Source organism: Papio anubis, chromosome 9 (assembly GCF_008728515.1).
Source record: "Papio anubis isolate 15944 chromosome 9, Panubis1.0, whole genome shotgun sequence".
NCBI lineage: Eukaryota > Metazoa > Chordata > Mammalia > Primates > Cercopithecidae > Papio > Papio anubis.
The window spans coordinates 88,646,600-88,661,546 of record NC_044984.1 but is presented as its reverse complement, the minus strand read 5'-3'; the positions used below and the strand labels follow the sequence as shown (position 1 = coordinate 88,661,546).

General features: G+C 40.4%; 1 protein-coding gene across 11 annotated transcripts in view; it reads right to left on the bottom strand.

Annotated features, from left to right (window-relative positions):
• The window catches only part of PLXNC1 (plexin C1), a 159,443-nt gene that overhangs the window by 84,021 nt on the left and 60,475 nt on the right, over nt 1–14,947 (bottom strand). For all 11 annotated transcript variants that reach the window (XR_002515781.2, XM_003906962.5, XM_021922778.2 and 8 more), the window contains exons 5-7: nt 14,694–14,808; nt 4,616–4,763; nt 490–577 (exon numbers count right to left, since the gene is read on the bottom strand). Coding sequence is in view for 10 of the 11 variants with exons in the window: in XM_003906962.5 (XP_003907011.2) it covers nt 490–577; nt 4,616–4,763; nt 14,694–14,808 (351 nt within the window). In the remaining variant the exon portion in view is untranslated. The remainder of the gene's footprint in view (nt 1–489; nt 578–4,615; nt 4,764–14,693; nt 14,809–14,947) is intronic.

Here is a 14,947-nt window from a genome sequence, read left to right as displayed (position 1 = left end):
CAGCCTCCCAAGTAGCTGGGACTACAGGCATGTACCACCATGCTTGGCTAACTTTTGTGTTTTTTGGTAGCGATGGCGTCTCACTATGTTGCCCAGGCTGGTCTCAAACTCCTGGGCTCAAGTGATCTGCCCACCTCGGCCTCCTAAAGTGCTGGGATTCCAGACATGAGCCACCATGCCTGGCTTGTCTCTTCTTCTTTACTTACTTCAAGGCTGCCTCTCGGTCCTGGGAAGACATATTTCCCTGTGGGTATGAATACTTAAGCACAGTGGATCTCTCTCCCTCATGGCGCCAGTTTACTAGTCAGGGCTAGAATGTGTGAGCTGAGCTTATTAGCTCAGTGGCTCTCCTATCTCCCATTACATCATGCTCCAAAAGGCATTTTGGAAAGTTCTGTCTCACAAGAGTTCTTTAGGAAATCGAGGAGTCAAACAAATAAGTAAATTAAGACCAACGAGAGAATATTCAAATTTCAAATAAAATCTTACTCTTTTAATGATGAGCAGTTGGTAAAGTTGAATCTGTCTGATAAATTCCAAGAACCGAAGGAGAACATCACGTTGACAACGGAAGCATCTGGAGGGAAGGGGGGAAAAAGTCATTTACAGTGGAGTCCTGCTACAGTCAAGCATAGCTGTAAATGCAAAAAAAAATAAATATTTTTGCCTCCTCTGCATAGTGGGCGGGAGCTTGCCAGCTGTTTGCTAACATTTCAATCAGTATGTGGTTCCTTCCCCATGGGCCATTCGCATCAGGCAGCCGAAGTGCACAGCTCAAGCCTCCAAACAGACTGAACCCACCTCGAGTTCCAAGCCTCCCATGGATAATCACTAGGAAGAAGCCATTTTACAGCTCATTTACATCTCATACTCTCCTAGGGATCACTATCTCAGCTTTTAATTGGCCAAGGCATAAGAATAAAACAAATCACCGAGCAAGAAGTGCCTAGAACATGAAAACCGGAGGATTAGAAATCCTGCACCTTCAGAAAAATCCACGCTGCAAATATTTACCTAACATACTCTAAAGTGTAGTTTCCATGGGCAGGGTTCCACGATCTTCTTGGGGTCAATTGTCACCAAATCTGTGATAAAGGTTTTCTTATTTGCCTTTGAAAGCCTACTCATTGGTTAGAAAACCCCAAAAGAACAAAATAACAAGGATTTCAAAACTACTAAATCAGCATTAGAGAAATAGAATATTTAAACATATATACTCTATCCAGGGTAGTGATTCTCAAACCCAGTTGTCTATCAGAATCACCTGAGAAATTTATAAAAATATAGATCCCAGGGCCATGCCCCTAAATATTCTGATTTAGCAAGCCTGGGGTGGACCCAGGAACCTGTGGTTGCATCACTCCCCATGAAATGATTATATAGAGCCTAGGTTTGGGGCCACAATACAGAGTAGCACTTTTCAAATCCCCTTCTGTCCAGGAACCAGTGCTAATCACAAGGTATTAATATATTTTTCCTTTCATGAATTAATAGGAATAGGAGGTGGTGCTATTTATTTGTTTGTTTGTTTGTTTGTTTATTTTAGTAGAGACAGGGTTTTACCATGTTGGCTAGGCTGGTCTTGAACTCCTGACCTCAAGTGATCTGCCCGCCTTAGCCTCCCAAAATGCTGGGATTACAGGTGTGTGCAACCACACCCGGCCGAGAGGGTGCTTTTTAAATCCAAGTCTTGACAAAATAAGAATCTGGCTTGACTCTGTTGGCACCCCTAATTTTCTTATTGAAATGTTATTAGTGTGTGGTTCCCAAAGTCTAAAAACCCTTACTTTAAGGTCCTTCTGCACAGCAATAACACTCCCCCTGAAAGTCAGAATTCCATATAAAATTCGGTTCACATACAGAGGGTGTGTGTGAAATGATCATCTTCTGTTCTCAAGACAAAGAGGCTTGGAGGGCTGGCATGACCTCTCTGCAAAAGCCTCTGAACAGACACTTGATACATGTGAATAGAATGAACACAGGGACAGTCAGCTCGGAGGGACTCCCAGTGAAAATACACTCCAGTGGAATCTGTAAGTGTCCAGTGATGAAGACTGCAAAAGTCATACATTTTTTCAAGCACCAAATAGGCACAAAACTCTACTTGGAAATATCACAAGGAAATGAATATTCATGATTTCTTCTAGGAAAGCATTTACAGTTATTCTGGAAGAGGTAAAATAATTTAGGTGATGACAGCACAGTCAAGGAAACAACCATATGAGTGGTTTCAGTTCCCTCTGGTAACCTGGGTACCAAGACAGGGGTGTGCATGGAGGACCAAAGTGGTGTTAGAATGGCTGAGAAAGTCAGAGCAGAATCTGGCAAGGGCATATGGAAAGAGGTGACTTTCTCCAATGTTTCAAAGCAGAAAGGGAGAAGGATTTTGTGAAAGAGGGGAGGCCATTCTAGGTTCAAAGAAGGCCATGGATAAAGGCTTGGCATGGCAATGGTCGCTGGCTGGCTGAGTACAAGAGGCTGGGAAGCGAATTTGTTTGCCTGTTCGGAATATATAAGATATTCAGAAAATGGCAGGTGAAGGGTTGGGTGCAACTGATGGAGGATCTAAAAGCAACCAACTAGCTTTACAAGGTGATCTCAAATACTTCAGAGGCATATTTTATAGGTGAGCAAGGTCTGCGTTTTAATGAACAAAATTAACCAGAAATGCATCACAAAGGCTGCACCACCAGTGTGGACAAAGTAAAGTGGAAAATTGAGGTGATTTTCCAAGCAATCAGTCCCAAACAGCCACCACCCAGTGGCTAAGAGCATTTTTAAGCTCACATCTCTGGCCTGGTGCATTAAATTGCCTTTTGAAGGATTTAGGATCAATTGGGTTCTATGGTCTGAATATTTATGTCTCCCCTAAATTCATAAGTTGGAATCTAATACCCAATGTGGTAGTATTAAGCCATGGGGGCTTTGTGAAGTGATTAAATCATGAGGACTGCACCCTCATGAATGTGATTAGTGTTCTTATAAAAGAGGCTTGAGAGAGTTCCTTTGCCCCTTCTGCATGTAAGAATACAGCAACAAGGCACCATCTGTGGAGTCAGAGGCCAAGCCCTTACCAGACACTGAATTTGCTGGAGCCTTGACCTTGGACTCCCCAGCCACCAGAGCTGTAAGCAATACATTTCTATTGTTTATAAATTATCCAGTCTAAGGTATTTTGTTATAGCAGCCAGAATGGACTAAGATATTGGGTAACTCCAGCTCTCACCACAAAACCCACTCATCTCCATTAATGATCATCACTCAGTCCTGGAGACGTTCTCCATGAACTCAACTCTCCTTCTAGTCTTTCTCATCCAAAGACACCCAGGAGTCCTCAGTCTGCCCACTGTACCTCCTAACCATCTATTGAATCCACTTCTCCCCATCCCCCTTGGCTTCTCCTCCAGCTCTCACTTTCCCTCTCACCTGGACCCCTCCAATAGCTTTCCTATCTGATCTTTCGGAACTCAGTCTTTCAGTCTTTCCCTTCTTTGGCCCATTCTCCACCTTCAAGCTATTCATTCATTCATTCAGTCAAGAAACATTTATTGATTGTGAATGGCTACGTTGTGCCAGACACAGTTCAAAGCACAGCAGTGAAGACGTCTTCCCAAAGTCCCTGCCTCCATGGGGCTTACATTCCAGGAGGAAAGACAGACAATGCACAATTGAACCTTTCTGTAATATAAATCTGATTGTGCTGCCAGTCTCCAGCTTCAACCTTTCAGCATCTCATCACAGCTCCCAGGATTCACAGTTCACAAGGCCTTTCATGGTCCCCAAGATACCTCCTTTGGTATCTATCTTCTCTTCCTTTCCCCTTTCCACCTTCCCCTACCCCATTTGCCTTGGCCACATAGAAGCTCTTTTCGTTCTTCAAACAAAGCTTTTTCTCTCCTGGACATCATGCAGGTTGGTCTCTGTCTGAAATACCCATCCCCCTCCTCTTTGTCTGGCTCAACTCTACCCTCGCCTTGTCTGGACATCACTTCCTCCAGGAAGCTTTCCTTCCCCCTTCCCCCTCCGCCATGTCTGGTCAGGTACATTTTTCATGTGCTTCTCATGGTACTCTATGTTCCCTGCGTTTACACACTGCATTGTAACGAGCTACTTACTTCTCTCTATCCCTGTGCACAGTGTTTTTTTTAGGGGTAAGGGGGAGTCACTGTATCCCTAGCACCTAGCATAGTGCCTCACATATAGTAGATGTACAATAAATACTCCCTGGATGGATGTATGAATGCAATGAACTCAAACTGATAGAATACTGATTGTTACAATTTCTCATCTCACCCAGGGCATTTCTTGCTTTTCAGATCTCTGAATTATCTAAACCATTTGGGTACAGTCGGCCCAATGCTATCTGGCTTTTCTGCACTCTCCTATCCAACTTGCCCTCCTCTTATCATTGCCCAGGCATATCTGATAGTGGGGTCTTGGAGTCAAGGAATGAGGTAAATCAGAGGTGAGGAGGACCCAGAGGAAAAGTGGGAACCAGGGGGTAGGGAGGGAGTGAGTCTACAGAGGGGGAACTATTCAGATTCCTTGGGCAAACTACACTCAGGAGGTTCCCTTGTTTTTTTGACTTTATAACAAAAATAAAGAGTCCACATACCTTTGTAGGTTGCTCTGGTTGGGATGCTACAGGTGCAGGTCCGGTTGGGCTGACTTTTATTCTGGCAGAGCTCCCTGCTAGAGTCCACGTTCTTCACCATGCACTTTGAGTGTCTTGGAGAAAAGCTTCCCACCACAGTCACTGTAGTCTGTGCAGGGAAGATACAGGGAAAAAATAATGATTTTTGCCTCATTTCCATCACAGAGCCTCATATGATCTCACCTTTTGACCTGCCACAGGAAGGAGAATTTCTCAGAAGAGCTGATGTAAAGAATAGATGTTTCTGGGTGACAGAGCAAGACACTACCTCCAAAAATAAATAAATAAATAAATAAAAATATAAAAGAATAGATGTTTTGTTGGCTATTGGGTTCGCTCTTTTGTACACTGCATATTCTTATTCTTTGACCATTTTTCTGCTTTGTGTATATATTTTTCTTATCAATTTTCAAGAGCTCTCTGCATGGTGTAGATATTAATCTTTATCTGTCATATTTCTGACACATATTTTTCTCCTAATCTATTGTTTGTCTTGTAACTTTTGCTTGTGGCATCTTTTATCCTTACACAATGTGCTTTTAAGTAATCAAATACAGGGTTTCTTGTCTCAGCTATAAAGTGCTTCCCAAACTCTAGCTTACGGACAAATATAAAATCGTTCCAACGTCTTTATTGCTTTATTTTTTAAGCTTATGTCTTTAATCCATCTGGAATTTATTTTTATATACAGTGTGAGATAAGGGTCCAATTTTATCCAGATGGTTAATCAATTATGTCACAGCCATTTATTAAACAAAAAACAAACCTCCTTTTCCCACTGAATTGAAATACCTTTTTGTCCTATGTTAAATTTCTATTTATCTGGAATCTATTTCTGAACTCTGCTCTCTTTCAATAATCTATTGATCTACTTCTATTCCAATGTCATTAAGTTTTTGCTCCTGTAATTTTAAATATATTTAGCATCTGATAAGGCAAATCTCTCCTTCTTTATCTCTATTTTCATAATTTTCTTAGCGTTTCCTGGACATTATTCATCCATATGAACTTTAAGTTCATTTTATCCAAAGGGGTTGAAGAGACTGAGTCTAAATGAAATTGTATTAAATATATGCCTTAATGTTAGAAAAATTTATATCTTTATGATATTAAGTATTCCCATCGAAACACATGACTTTTTTTCATCCGTTTCTCTTTGATCTGGGGTTCATTTAAGACGGCATGCCTTGATGATCTCCTAGGTGTGAAGATACATTTGTCAACTATTCCTTATGGCTAATATTGTTAGATAATGATTAAAGAAGGTGGCCTGTGAAATGTGCTTTAGAATTAGTTAAGGTTTTGCTTGTGGTCAAACATATGATTAAATTCGGGTGGAGGGAGTGTTTTTGTGTGTGTATGTTTGTATGTGTACAGGGATACGTCTGTGCGCCTGTACATGTGTGTATGTGTATAGTAGGGACACAAAAAGACAATCTTGAAATGTTCCCAAAGTAGCTTTTTCCCAAGGAAATGGTCCAAAGTAACAAGGCAGCCAGGTCTCCTGTTCAAAACGAAAATTATAGGAATTAACATGGCAACAGTGGACTCCTTTTGCATCAGGTGCATGATGGGATCTGGTGGGAATGTGGGCCAAGTAAAAGGAACCTGGGAGTGCAGGAAGTGGTAACCTTATCACCTCCTATGAAGAGCCATAGTCTAGACAACCTGGCAGCTGTCTGTCTTCTGTTATACATCTCACTTCCTCCCAGACTTGCTGCACTGCCAACTAAGATTCTGCTGTTTCCCTGGTTCTCTGATAAGCTTGCTAAGTCTTGTCTAGTCCCTGGAGGTCACCCCTATCTTTCCATTTTCAAAAAGTTCTGGCCATATTATCATGCTGGAAGAAGGCAAGTTCTTTCAGTCCACTTCACCTGGACTGAAGTTCAATTGTCTTTAGGGAATTCTGGGCTCAGTAAAAGATCCCAAACCATTCCCACTAACTTATCTTCAACAAACGCCTGAACTCTCATTCATGCTGAATCTTCAACACAGCATTTATATCCACACCACACATCTTAGCACACTATCACATATTATCTTGTATACATGTATGTCTTAAATTGAATTCACAAGAGTGTCCGAATTTTTAAAAATCACATTTTCAACAACTCTTTTAAAGTTTCCACATTTCCTTCTAGTTCTCACATATGTAGTTTTACATAACTATAATTATTCCATTTATTTATTCCACAAATATTTATCAAGCTTGCAACATATGCCAAGTGCTGCACAATGGTACTGATTATACCAGTGAACCAAACAGCTATGGTCCTTGCCCTCAAAGAGCTTATAGACTAGTAGAAGTATAGAACATTCCACCAGAATAAAATTGGAGGGTCACATGGTATCAAGGAATCATCAAGAGATGACTGAGCTAAGATGGTACAATAGAAAGGGAAAGAACCAGGCAGTCAAGGTACCCCTTAGAAGTAGCATGGGGCAGGACTGGAAGTGGGGGATGTGGATATGGAGGATGCTGGCGAGCAAATGGATGGATGGAGGTACCATAGGTACCATACATGGAGATGGGGCATACTGAGGGAGAGGCAGATGGGTGGAAGATTCAAGACTTCAATTTGGTGTGTATGTAGTTCAAGATACTTGTGTGATACTTAAGCAGATGTGTCAAGTTGGGTATGGGCCTGGAGCTCAGAGGAGCAATCTGGGGTGGGGATAAAGGAGACATGAACATACAGATGATTTATAAAGCTATGGAAGTGGATAAGATTGTCTACAGACAAAATGTAGAGTAAGGAGAGAGGAAGAACCAAAACTGGGCCTTAAATGGCTCCAATATTTAGACACAGGGAGAGAGGGCACCAGCAAGGCCCAGCAAGGAAATTGAGGCCTGGCCACAGAGAAGAAGGAGAGCACGGAGTGGGCGTGCCACGGAAAGCAATGGAAAAGACAGTTTCAAGAACGCTATCAGCCAAGTAAGATGACCTTATAGTGTCCAGTGGAACGGCTGCATGGAGTTCACTAGTGACCTTAGCAAGAACCGGTTCAGGGGAACAGTGGGGCAGAAACCAGGTTGGAGTGGACCTGAAAAGAAGAGACAGCATGTTTTTTCAGGTGCAGCGGAAGGAGAGAGGAGCCAGTGAGGTGAAGGTATTTTTGCGTAACTTGGGGTCCAGGCGAGTATGGTTAAAAAGCTGAAGCTTTGTCCTAAGAAACCCAGCATGGGACTCCTTACCAGGCTGATGGCTCTTGAATCAAGCTGGATGAAGAGGGAGTGAAGACTTAAAGGGCAGATGGGATGCAAAGCCAGCTGGGGTGTCAATTAGCCGGCAATATCCACAGGGCCAAAGAATTGCTTGCTGTACAACACTCTTATCAGATCGACATATTATACTGAATCATTCCTTATTGCTAAACAGTTTTCGTTATTTCCAGGTTTCTAATTCTATAAATGCTACTGCAAGAGCATCTTCATGCCTAGGGATTTTCTTCTTTCAAGTTATTTCCTCAGGATTCTAAGGCTGAAATTAATGCTTCAAACAGAATGAATATATTTATGAATTTTGAAACATGCTGCCAAACTGCTTTCCAAAAAGGTTGTGCTAATTGGCATCACCAACACTGGGTGTTAGCATAGCTTATTATCGCTTTAATTTGTATTTATTTGAAAACTAGTGAGGTTGAACATATTTCCATATTTCTATCTACTTTCTGAATCTCCTCTTGTGAGAATATCTGTGTTTTGGCCCAGTTACTTTTTGGTGTACTGATGTTTTTCTTTTTAATTTTTCTTAGTGTTATTATTTTATAATGAATATTTTTTTAATGGCAAATATTTTCCTGAAGTGTGTGCTTTAGTTAACTCTTTTTCTTTTTTTTTGGACAGAGTTTTGCTCTTGTCAGCCAGGCTGGAGTGCAGTGGCACGATCTTGGTTCACTACAACCTTCACCTCCCGGATTCAAGCAATTCTCCTGTCTCAGCCTCCTGAGTAGCTGGGATTACAGGTGCCTGCCACCATGCCTGGCTAAATATTTTTGTATTTTTAGTAGAGACAGTGTTTCACCATGTTGGCCAGGCTGGTCTAGAACTCTTGACCTTCAGGTGATCTGCCCGCCTTGGTCTCCCAAAGTGCTGGGATTACAGGCATGAGCCACCATGCCTGGCCAAGTTAACTCTTACTTTTTGTAAAAGGAAGTCATATATACGAATATTTTTCTTTTGTTATTACATACTATATTGCTTCAGAGGTAAAATTATGTTCAACTTCATTTTCTGTTAGTTCTTCTGTGACTTATCTTTACATATCAATTTCTTAATTAGTCTAAATTTTATTTTATATTTAATGTAAAATACGAAATTATGTTTCCATAGTATAAGCCAGTTATCTCACACATTTTATGAAATAATTTTTGTTTCCTCTCATTTTATGATATCTGTTCCTTAAAAATTTTACATCTATTTCTGAGCTTTCTACTATATTCTATGAATCTATATTCCTATTTTTAAACCAGAATCATGGATTAAATTATTGTTGATATCTATCTATCATCTATGTTTGCAATCTAATGGGAGTGGTCTTGCCTAAATCAACTTCTGTCTTTTCAAAATATGTTTTGGATAGTCTTGATCAGCTCATGTTATTCCATGAGCTTTTATATTATATTTTTATAAAATTCCATGAACTTTATATTAACTTTAAATAAACACTAATTCAAAAATCATTGGAATTACATGAAATCAAGAAGAATTGGTGAGGAAGAAGTGCTATTTTTGTGATATCTTCTCACCAAGAAATGTAGAACATGCCTGAATATGTTCAAGAGGTTTTCCATATATTCTAAGAAAACGCTTTGTGTATTTTTGTTTTTATTTTTGTTTATGCTTATGTTTTTAATTGATAAGGTTTTGCTATGATAAATTATAAATAGCCTTAAGGCTGGGCGCAGTGGCTTACGCCTGTAATCCCAGCACTTTGGGAGGCCAAGGCAGGCAGCTGAGGTCAGGAGTTCGAGACCAGCCTGGTCAACATGGTGAAACCCCGTTTCTACTTAAAACATAAAAAAATTAGTCAGGCATGGTGGTGGCAGGCACCTGTAATCCTAGCTACTCAAGAGGCTGAGGCAGGAGAATCGCTTGAACCAGGAGGCAGAGGTTGCAGTGAGGGGAGATCACGCCATTGCACTCCAGCCTGGGAAACAAGAGTGAAACTTCGTCTCAAAAAAAAAAAAAAAAAAAAATAGCCTTAATACACCATTGCTCTGCTATCTAACTAGAATGGCTTAAGCTAAGTTGTTCAAAGCAAAATCACTATTTTTGGTAGCTGACTCCAACACATATCTCTTAGCAAAAACGATTTTAAAGCAGAAATATGTACCTTGCTTTTTAAGTTTATAGCTGAGTAGTTCTGTTGTTTTTATGAATAGGACCTTTTATTAATGAGGTTAAAAGTTTGTTTTATTTGACATGTAGTAAGGCTATTGATATTTAAATATTTATTGAACATTCAGCACTTCATTTAATTTTTATTCATTTGAATAATTTTTAAAGCTAACAGGTTTTTTTATATTTAATTCGAATAATTATATGTATTATTTGTTTCTTGTGTTACTGCAGTGGACAGAGCTTTATAAATAATGTCAATAGTATTAGCCATGGTGGAATTCCTTGTGTTAGTTCTGATCTGTAAAAGAATGTTTCTAGGATGGGCATGGTTACTTATGCCTATAATCCCAGCACTTTCAGAGGCTGAGGTGGGAGAATCACTTGAGTCCAGGGATTTGAGACCAGCCTGGGCAACATAGGGAGACCTTATCTCTATAAAAAAATTTTTTAAAAATTATCTGGGTGTGGTGGTTCACACCTGTAGTCCCAGTTACTTGAGAGGCTGAGGTGGGAGGATCCCTTGAGCCCAGGGGTTCAAGGCTGCAGTAAATGATGATCACCTCTTTGCACTCCAGCCTAGGTGACAGAGTGAGACCCTGTCTAAAAAAAAAAAAAAATTCCAGTATCTCTCCTCTAGGAACCACATTGTTTAAGAAATACTTTTATTCCAATTAGCCGGGCATAGTGGTATGTGCCTATAATCCTAGCTACTTGGGAGGCTGAGGCAGGAGAATCCCTTGAACCTGTGAGGTGGAGGTTGCAGTGAGCCTAGATCATGCCACTGCACTCCAGTCTGAGTCACAGAGCAAGACTCCATCTCAAAAAAAAAAAAAAAATGTAGAAAGCTGAAACTGGATCCCTTCCTTATACCTTATACAAAAAATTAATTCAAGATGGATTAAAGACTTAAATGTTAGACCTAAAACCATAAAAACCTAGAAGAAAACCTAGGCAATACCATTCAGGATGTAGGCATGGGCAAAGACTTCATGACTAAAACACCAAAAGCAATGGCAACAAAAGCCAAAATAGGCAAATGGGATCTAATTAAACTAAAGAGCTTCTGCACGGCGAAAGAAACTAACATCAGAGTGAACAGGCAACCTACAGAATGGGAGAAAATTTTTGCAATCTACCCATCTGACAAAGGGCTAATATCCAGAATCACAAAGCACTCCAAACAAATCTCTATAAGAAAAAAAACTGCATCAAAAAGGGCAAAGACATGGTACCAGGCCGGGCGCTGCGGCTCAAGCCTGTAATCCCAGCACTTTGGGAGGCCGAGATGGATGGATCACGCAGGTCAGGAGATCGAGACCATCCTGGCTAACACACGGGAGGAAACCCTGTCTCTACTAAAAATACAAGAAAATTAGCCAAGGAGGTGGCGGGCGCCTGTAGTCCCAGCTACCTTTGTGAGGCTGAGGCAGGAGAATGGCGGAACCCGGGGGCGGAGGCTTGCAGTGAGCCGAGATCAGCCACTGCACTCCAGCCTGGGGCATAGAGCAAGACTCCGTCTCAAAAAAAAAAAAAAAAAAAAAAAAGATATGAACAGACACCTCTCAATAGAAGACATTTATGCAGCCAACAGACATATGCAAAAGTACTCATCATCACTGGTCATCAGAGAAATGCAAATCAAAACCACAATGAGATATAATCTCACGCCAGTTAGAATGGCAATCATTAAAAAGTCAATGGCAATCATTGAAAAGTCAGGAAACAACAGGTGCTAGAGAGGATGTGGAGAAATAGGAACACTTTTACACTGTTGGTAGGAGTGTAAACTAGTTCAACCATTGTGGAAGACAGTGGGGCGATCCCTCAAGGATCTAGAACTAGAAATACCATTTGACCCAGCCATCCCATTACTGGGTATATACCCAAAGGATTATAAATCATGCTACTATAAAGACACATGCACACGTATGTTTATTGTGGCACCACTCACAATAGCAGAGACTTGGAACCAACCCAAATGTCCATCAATGATAGGCTGAATTAAGAACATGTGGTACATATACATCATGGAATACTATGCAGCCATAAAAAAGGATGAGTTCATGTCCTTTGCAGAGACATGGATGAAGCTGGAAACCATCATTCTCAGCAAACTATCACAGGGACAGAAAACCAAACACCTCACGTTCTCACTCACAGGTGAGAACTGAACAATGAGATCACTTGGACACAGGACAGGGAACATCACACAATGGGGCCTGCCGAGGGGTGGGGGCCTGGGGGAGGGATAGCATTAGGAGAAATACCTAATGTAAATGATGAACTGATGGGTGCAGCAAACCACCATGACACATGTATACATATGTAACAAAACTGCACATTGTGCACATGTACCCTAGAACTTAAAGTATAATAAATAATAACAATAATTTTATTTCTGTGTCTTTTGTATTTTTATTACATATCTCTGCTTTCCTTCTCCACCACATCAGTCATTCCACCACGGGAGCCCATGTTTACAACTGTGTATGAATTCCTCCATATTTTTGCCTATGCTCAAATAATCACATAGAGACATATATACATAAATGTGTACAGGGACATTTTTTGGTCAATGTAAGATCATGCTAGGAACACTTTTATGCATCTTGCTGTTTTTACTCAACAAAACCTCACAGAAATCCCTCCAGGACAACTGGAATTGCTCTAATTATTTCTTTTTAATGCTGATCCCATAGTGAGTATGAGGATGTACTATCTTTTAATTGTTTTGTGGAAAGAAACAAAGCTTCTGTGAACAGAGCTTCTGTATTATATGGAGGTTTTTCTCTGCCTACAAAGTAACTAGAATGTTACTAAGTATATGATAGGCAGGTAGCAAATAGCCTTTGAATAGAGCTAATAGATGGAACTGAACATGACCCTAGACTGCCGTCTCCATAGGTCAGGGTCAGGTTCATTTAAACAAAGACCTGAGATTTTCAGGTAAGCTGAAGGTGGCAATAGGGTAGGAAATATTTTGAAATAATGTGATCAAGAGGTAGAATCAGATGGCTTATCAACACTATTAAAATAGTTAGTCCGAAGTTGGTTTGAAAGGATAGCTTTAATCAAATTACAAACTTCTTATCTTCTTTACTTTGAGAGCGGTGGTGAGCTGGAGAGAGTGAGGCAGTGGCTGTGTGGGAAGTCTCTGGGAAGATTAGGGTAAACCACAGTGGGACTTAGGGCGAGGAAGAAAACACCAGTGGTTGTTTGGGTGGTAAGCAGTTTTTGAAATGTTCTAGACTAGATATAAACAGTGATTAACTTGTAATCATGAGCCCCTAGCTAGGTAAGGAAGTTGTATAAACAGCACTTTTTATTTAATGAACAAGCTACTTCCTCCCACTACATTTAGCTGAAGTATTATCCTTACATTTTTTTAAATGATGTAAGAAAAAAAATCTTCCAGAATCTTAACCACTAATCAGAGTCCTGGGTATATTCAAGGATTATGGTATTCTACTTTCTACTATTCTCTATTAGCGCCAAATTTGGCTATTTTTCAGACTGATGAGAGAAATTAGAATTTGGATACACCTAAGTTTAGATGCCTAAGAATCTTTTCCACCAAATCAATTCACTCTGATTCAGGGCTCGTAGAAGTTTGTATGAAAGTTCTTTTTTTTCTTTTTTCTCCAGGAAGACAACAGAAAGTGACAACAGCCGAATAGCTTTAAATCTGTTAGTTCTGATCAGTTACGACTTAAAAGCTTGATTCTTTTATTATTTATCACTCATTAAATACTTTGGCTCTCCTTTATTAAATGTTAAATCATCGTAAGTGGTAAAGTTCTTGCCATTTCTCTGAAATGGCAAAGTGTAAGGGAAAAGAGAAAGTGGCCCATTTCCTTGTTAATGTGGCATTCAAACAGAACACAGTGAGCTCAACAGACAGGTCAGCTGGCTGCTGTACAATTATTCATAACAGAGGACTCCGTGCAATTATTCATAACACAAGAGCCGTCATTAGGGAGAAAATGTCTCCTTATAGCACCACTGAGATTGCAAGGCAGGAATTCCCTTTTCCCGTAGGGCATGGTTGGCATGTGCATCTGAAAATGCTTAAATATGCTCCTTGCTCCCTTCTCTCATCCAATGACAGGGCTGATGTGTTGTCAAGAGTGGTGCTGCCATAGCGAGGGCCCACTGGCTTTCCAAAGGACCTCACATGGGATAGTCACTGCCCACGTTGGCCTTCTCTCCATCTCTACCAAGACTGTTGGAAGCTATGTTCGTAAGACGGTTACTGGAGAAGACTCAACACATTAGGATAAGGGACCATTACACTAAACAAAATTCTGCAATTAAGCCACATTTAAGGAATCTCGTTGACCATGAATCTGAACTTCTTTTTTCTCTACTTTCAAAAGCAATATGTATTTCTACTACATTAGAAGTCCAACTCTTCTTCCAGTTCAACCATTGAGAGTCATCTTCAGCTCCACAAGACAACAAACTCCACGAGAGCAGGCCCATGATGTGACTTGGTTACTGCTATATCCCCAGCACCTTGCAGAGTAGACAGCATCTGGTAGGCATTCAATATTCATTAATGAGTGCTAAATGAATCGAGTGCTATCACTAAGCATGTTTGATTGCTAATAGATATTTTACACACAGAAGGAAGTCAGCATCCGCTGTGCAAAATGAGACAATACAATGAGGACAAATTAAAATCTTTCCTCTTACCTTGTCTTTACTGCTTCGAATTATCTGAATTTTAGGGCACTTTTTCACTCCAGACGAAATATCCAGCCAGTTTTCTAAGTTCTCTGAACGTACACAATCTCCTTGGAAAGTGCACCTAAAAAAATGCGGCAACAAAACAGCGACCCCATACATGCGTTAGTTAAAACTTTTTTATACTTGGCTTCAGTACAGAATGCCAGACTTTGTACAGTGGATTATTGATTTGAGAGAGAATAGGAACATGATGCTAAAAC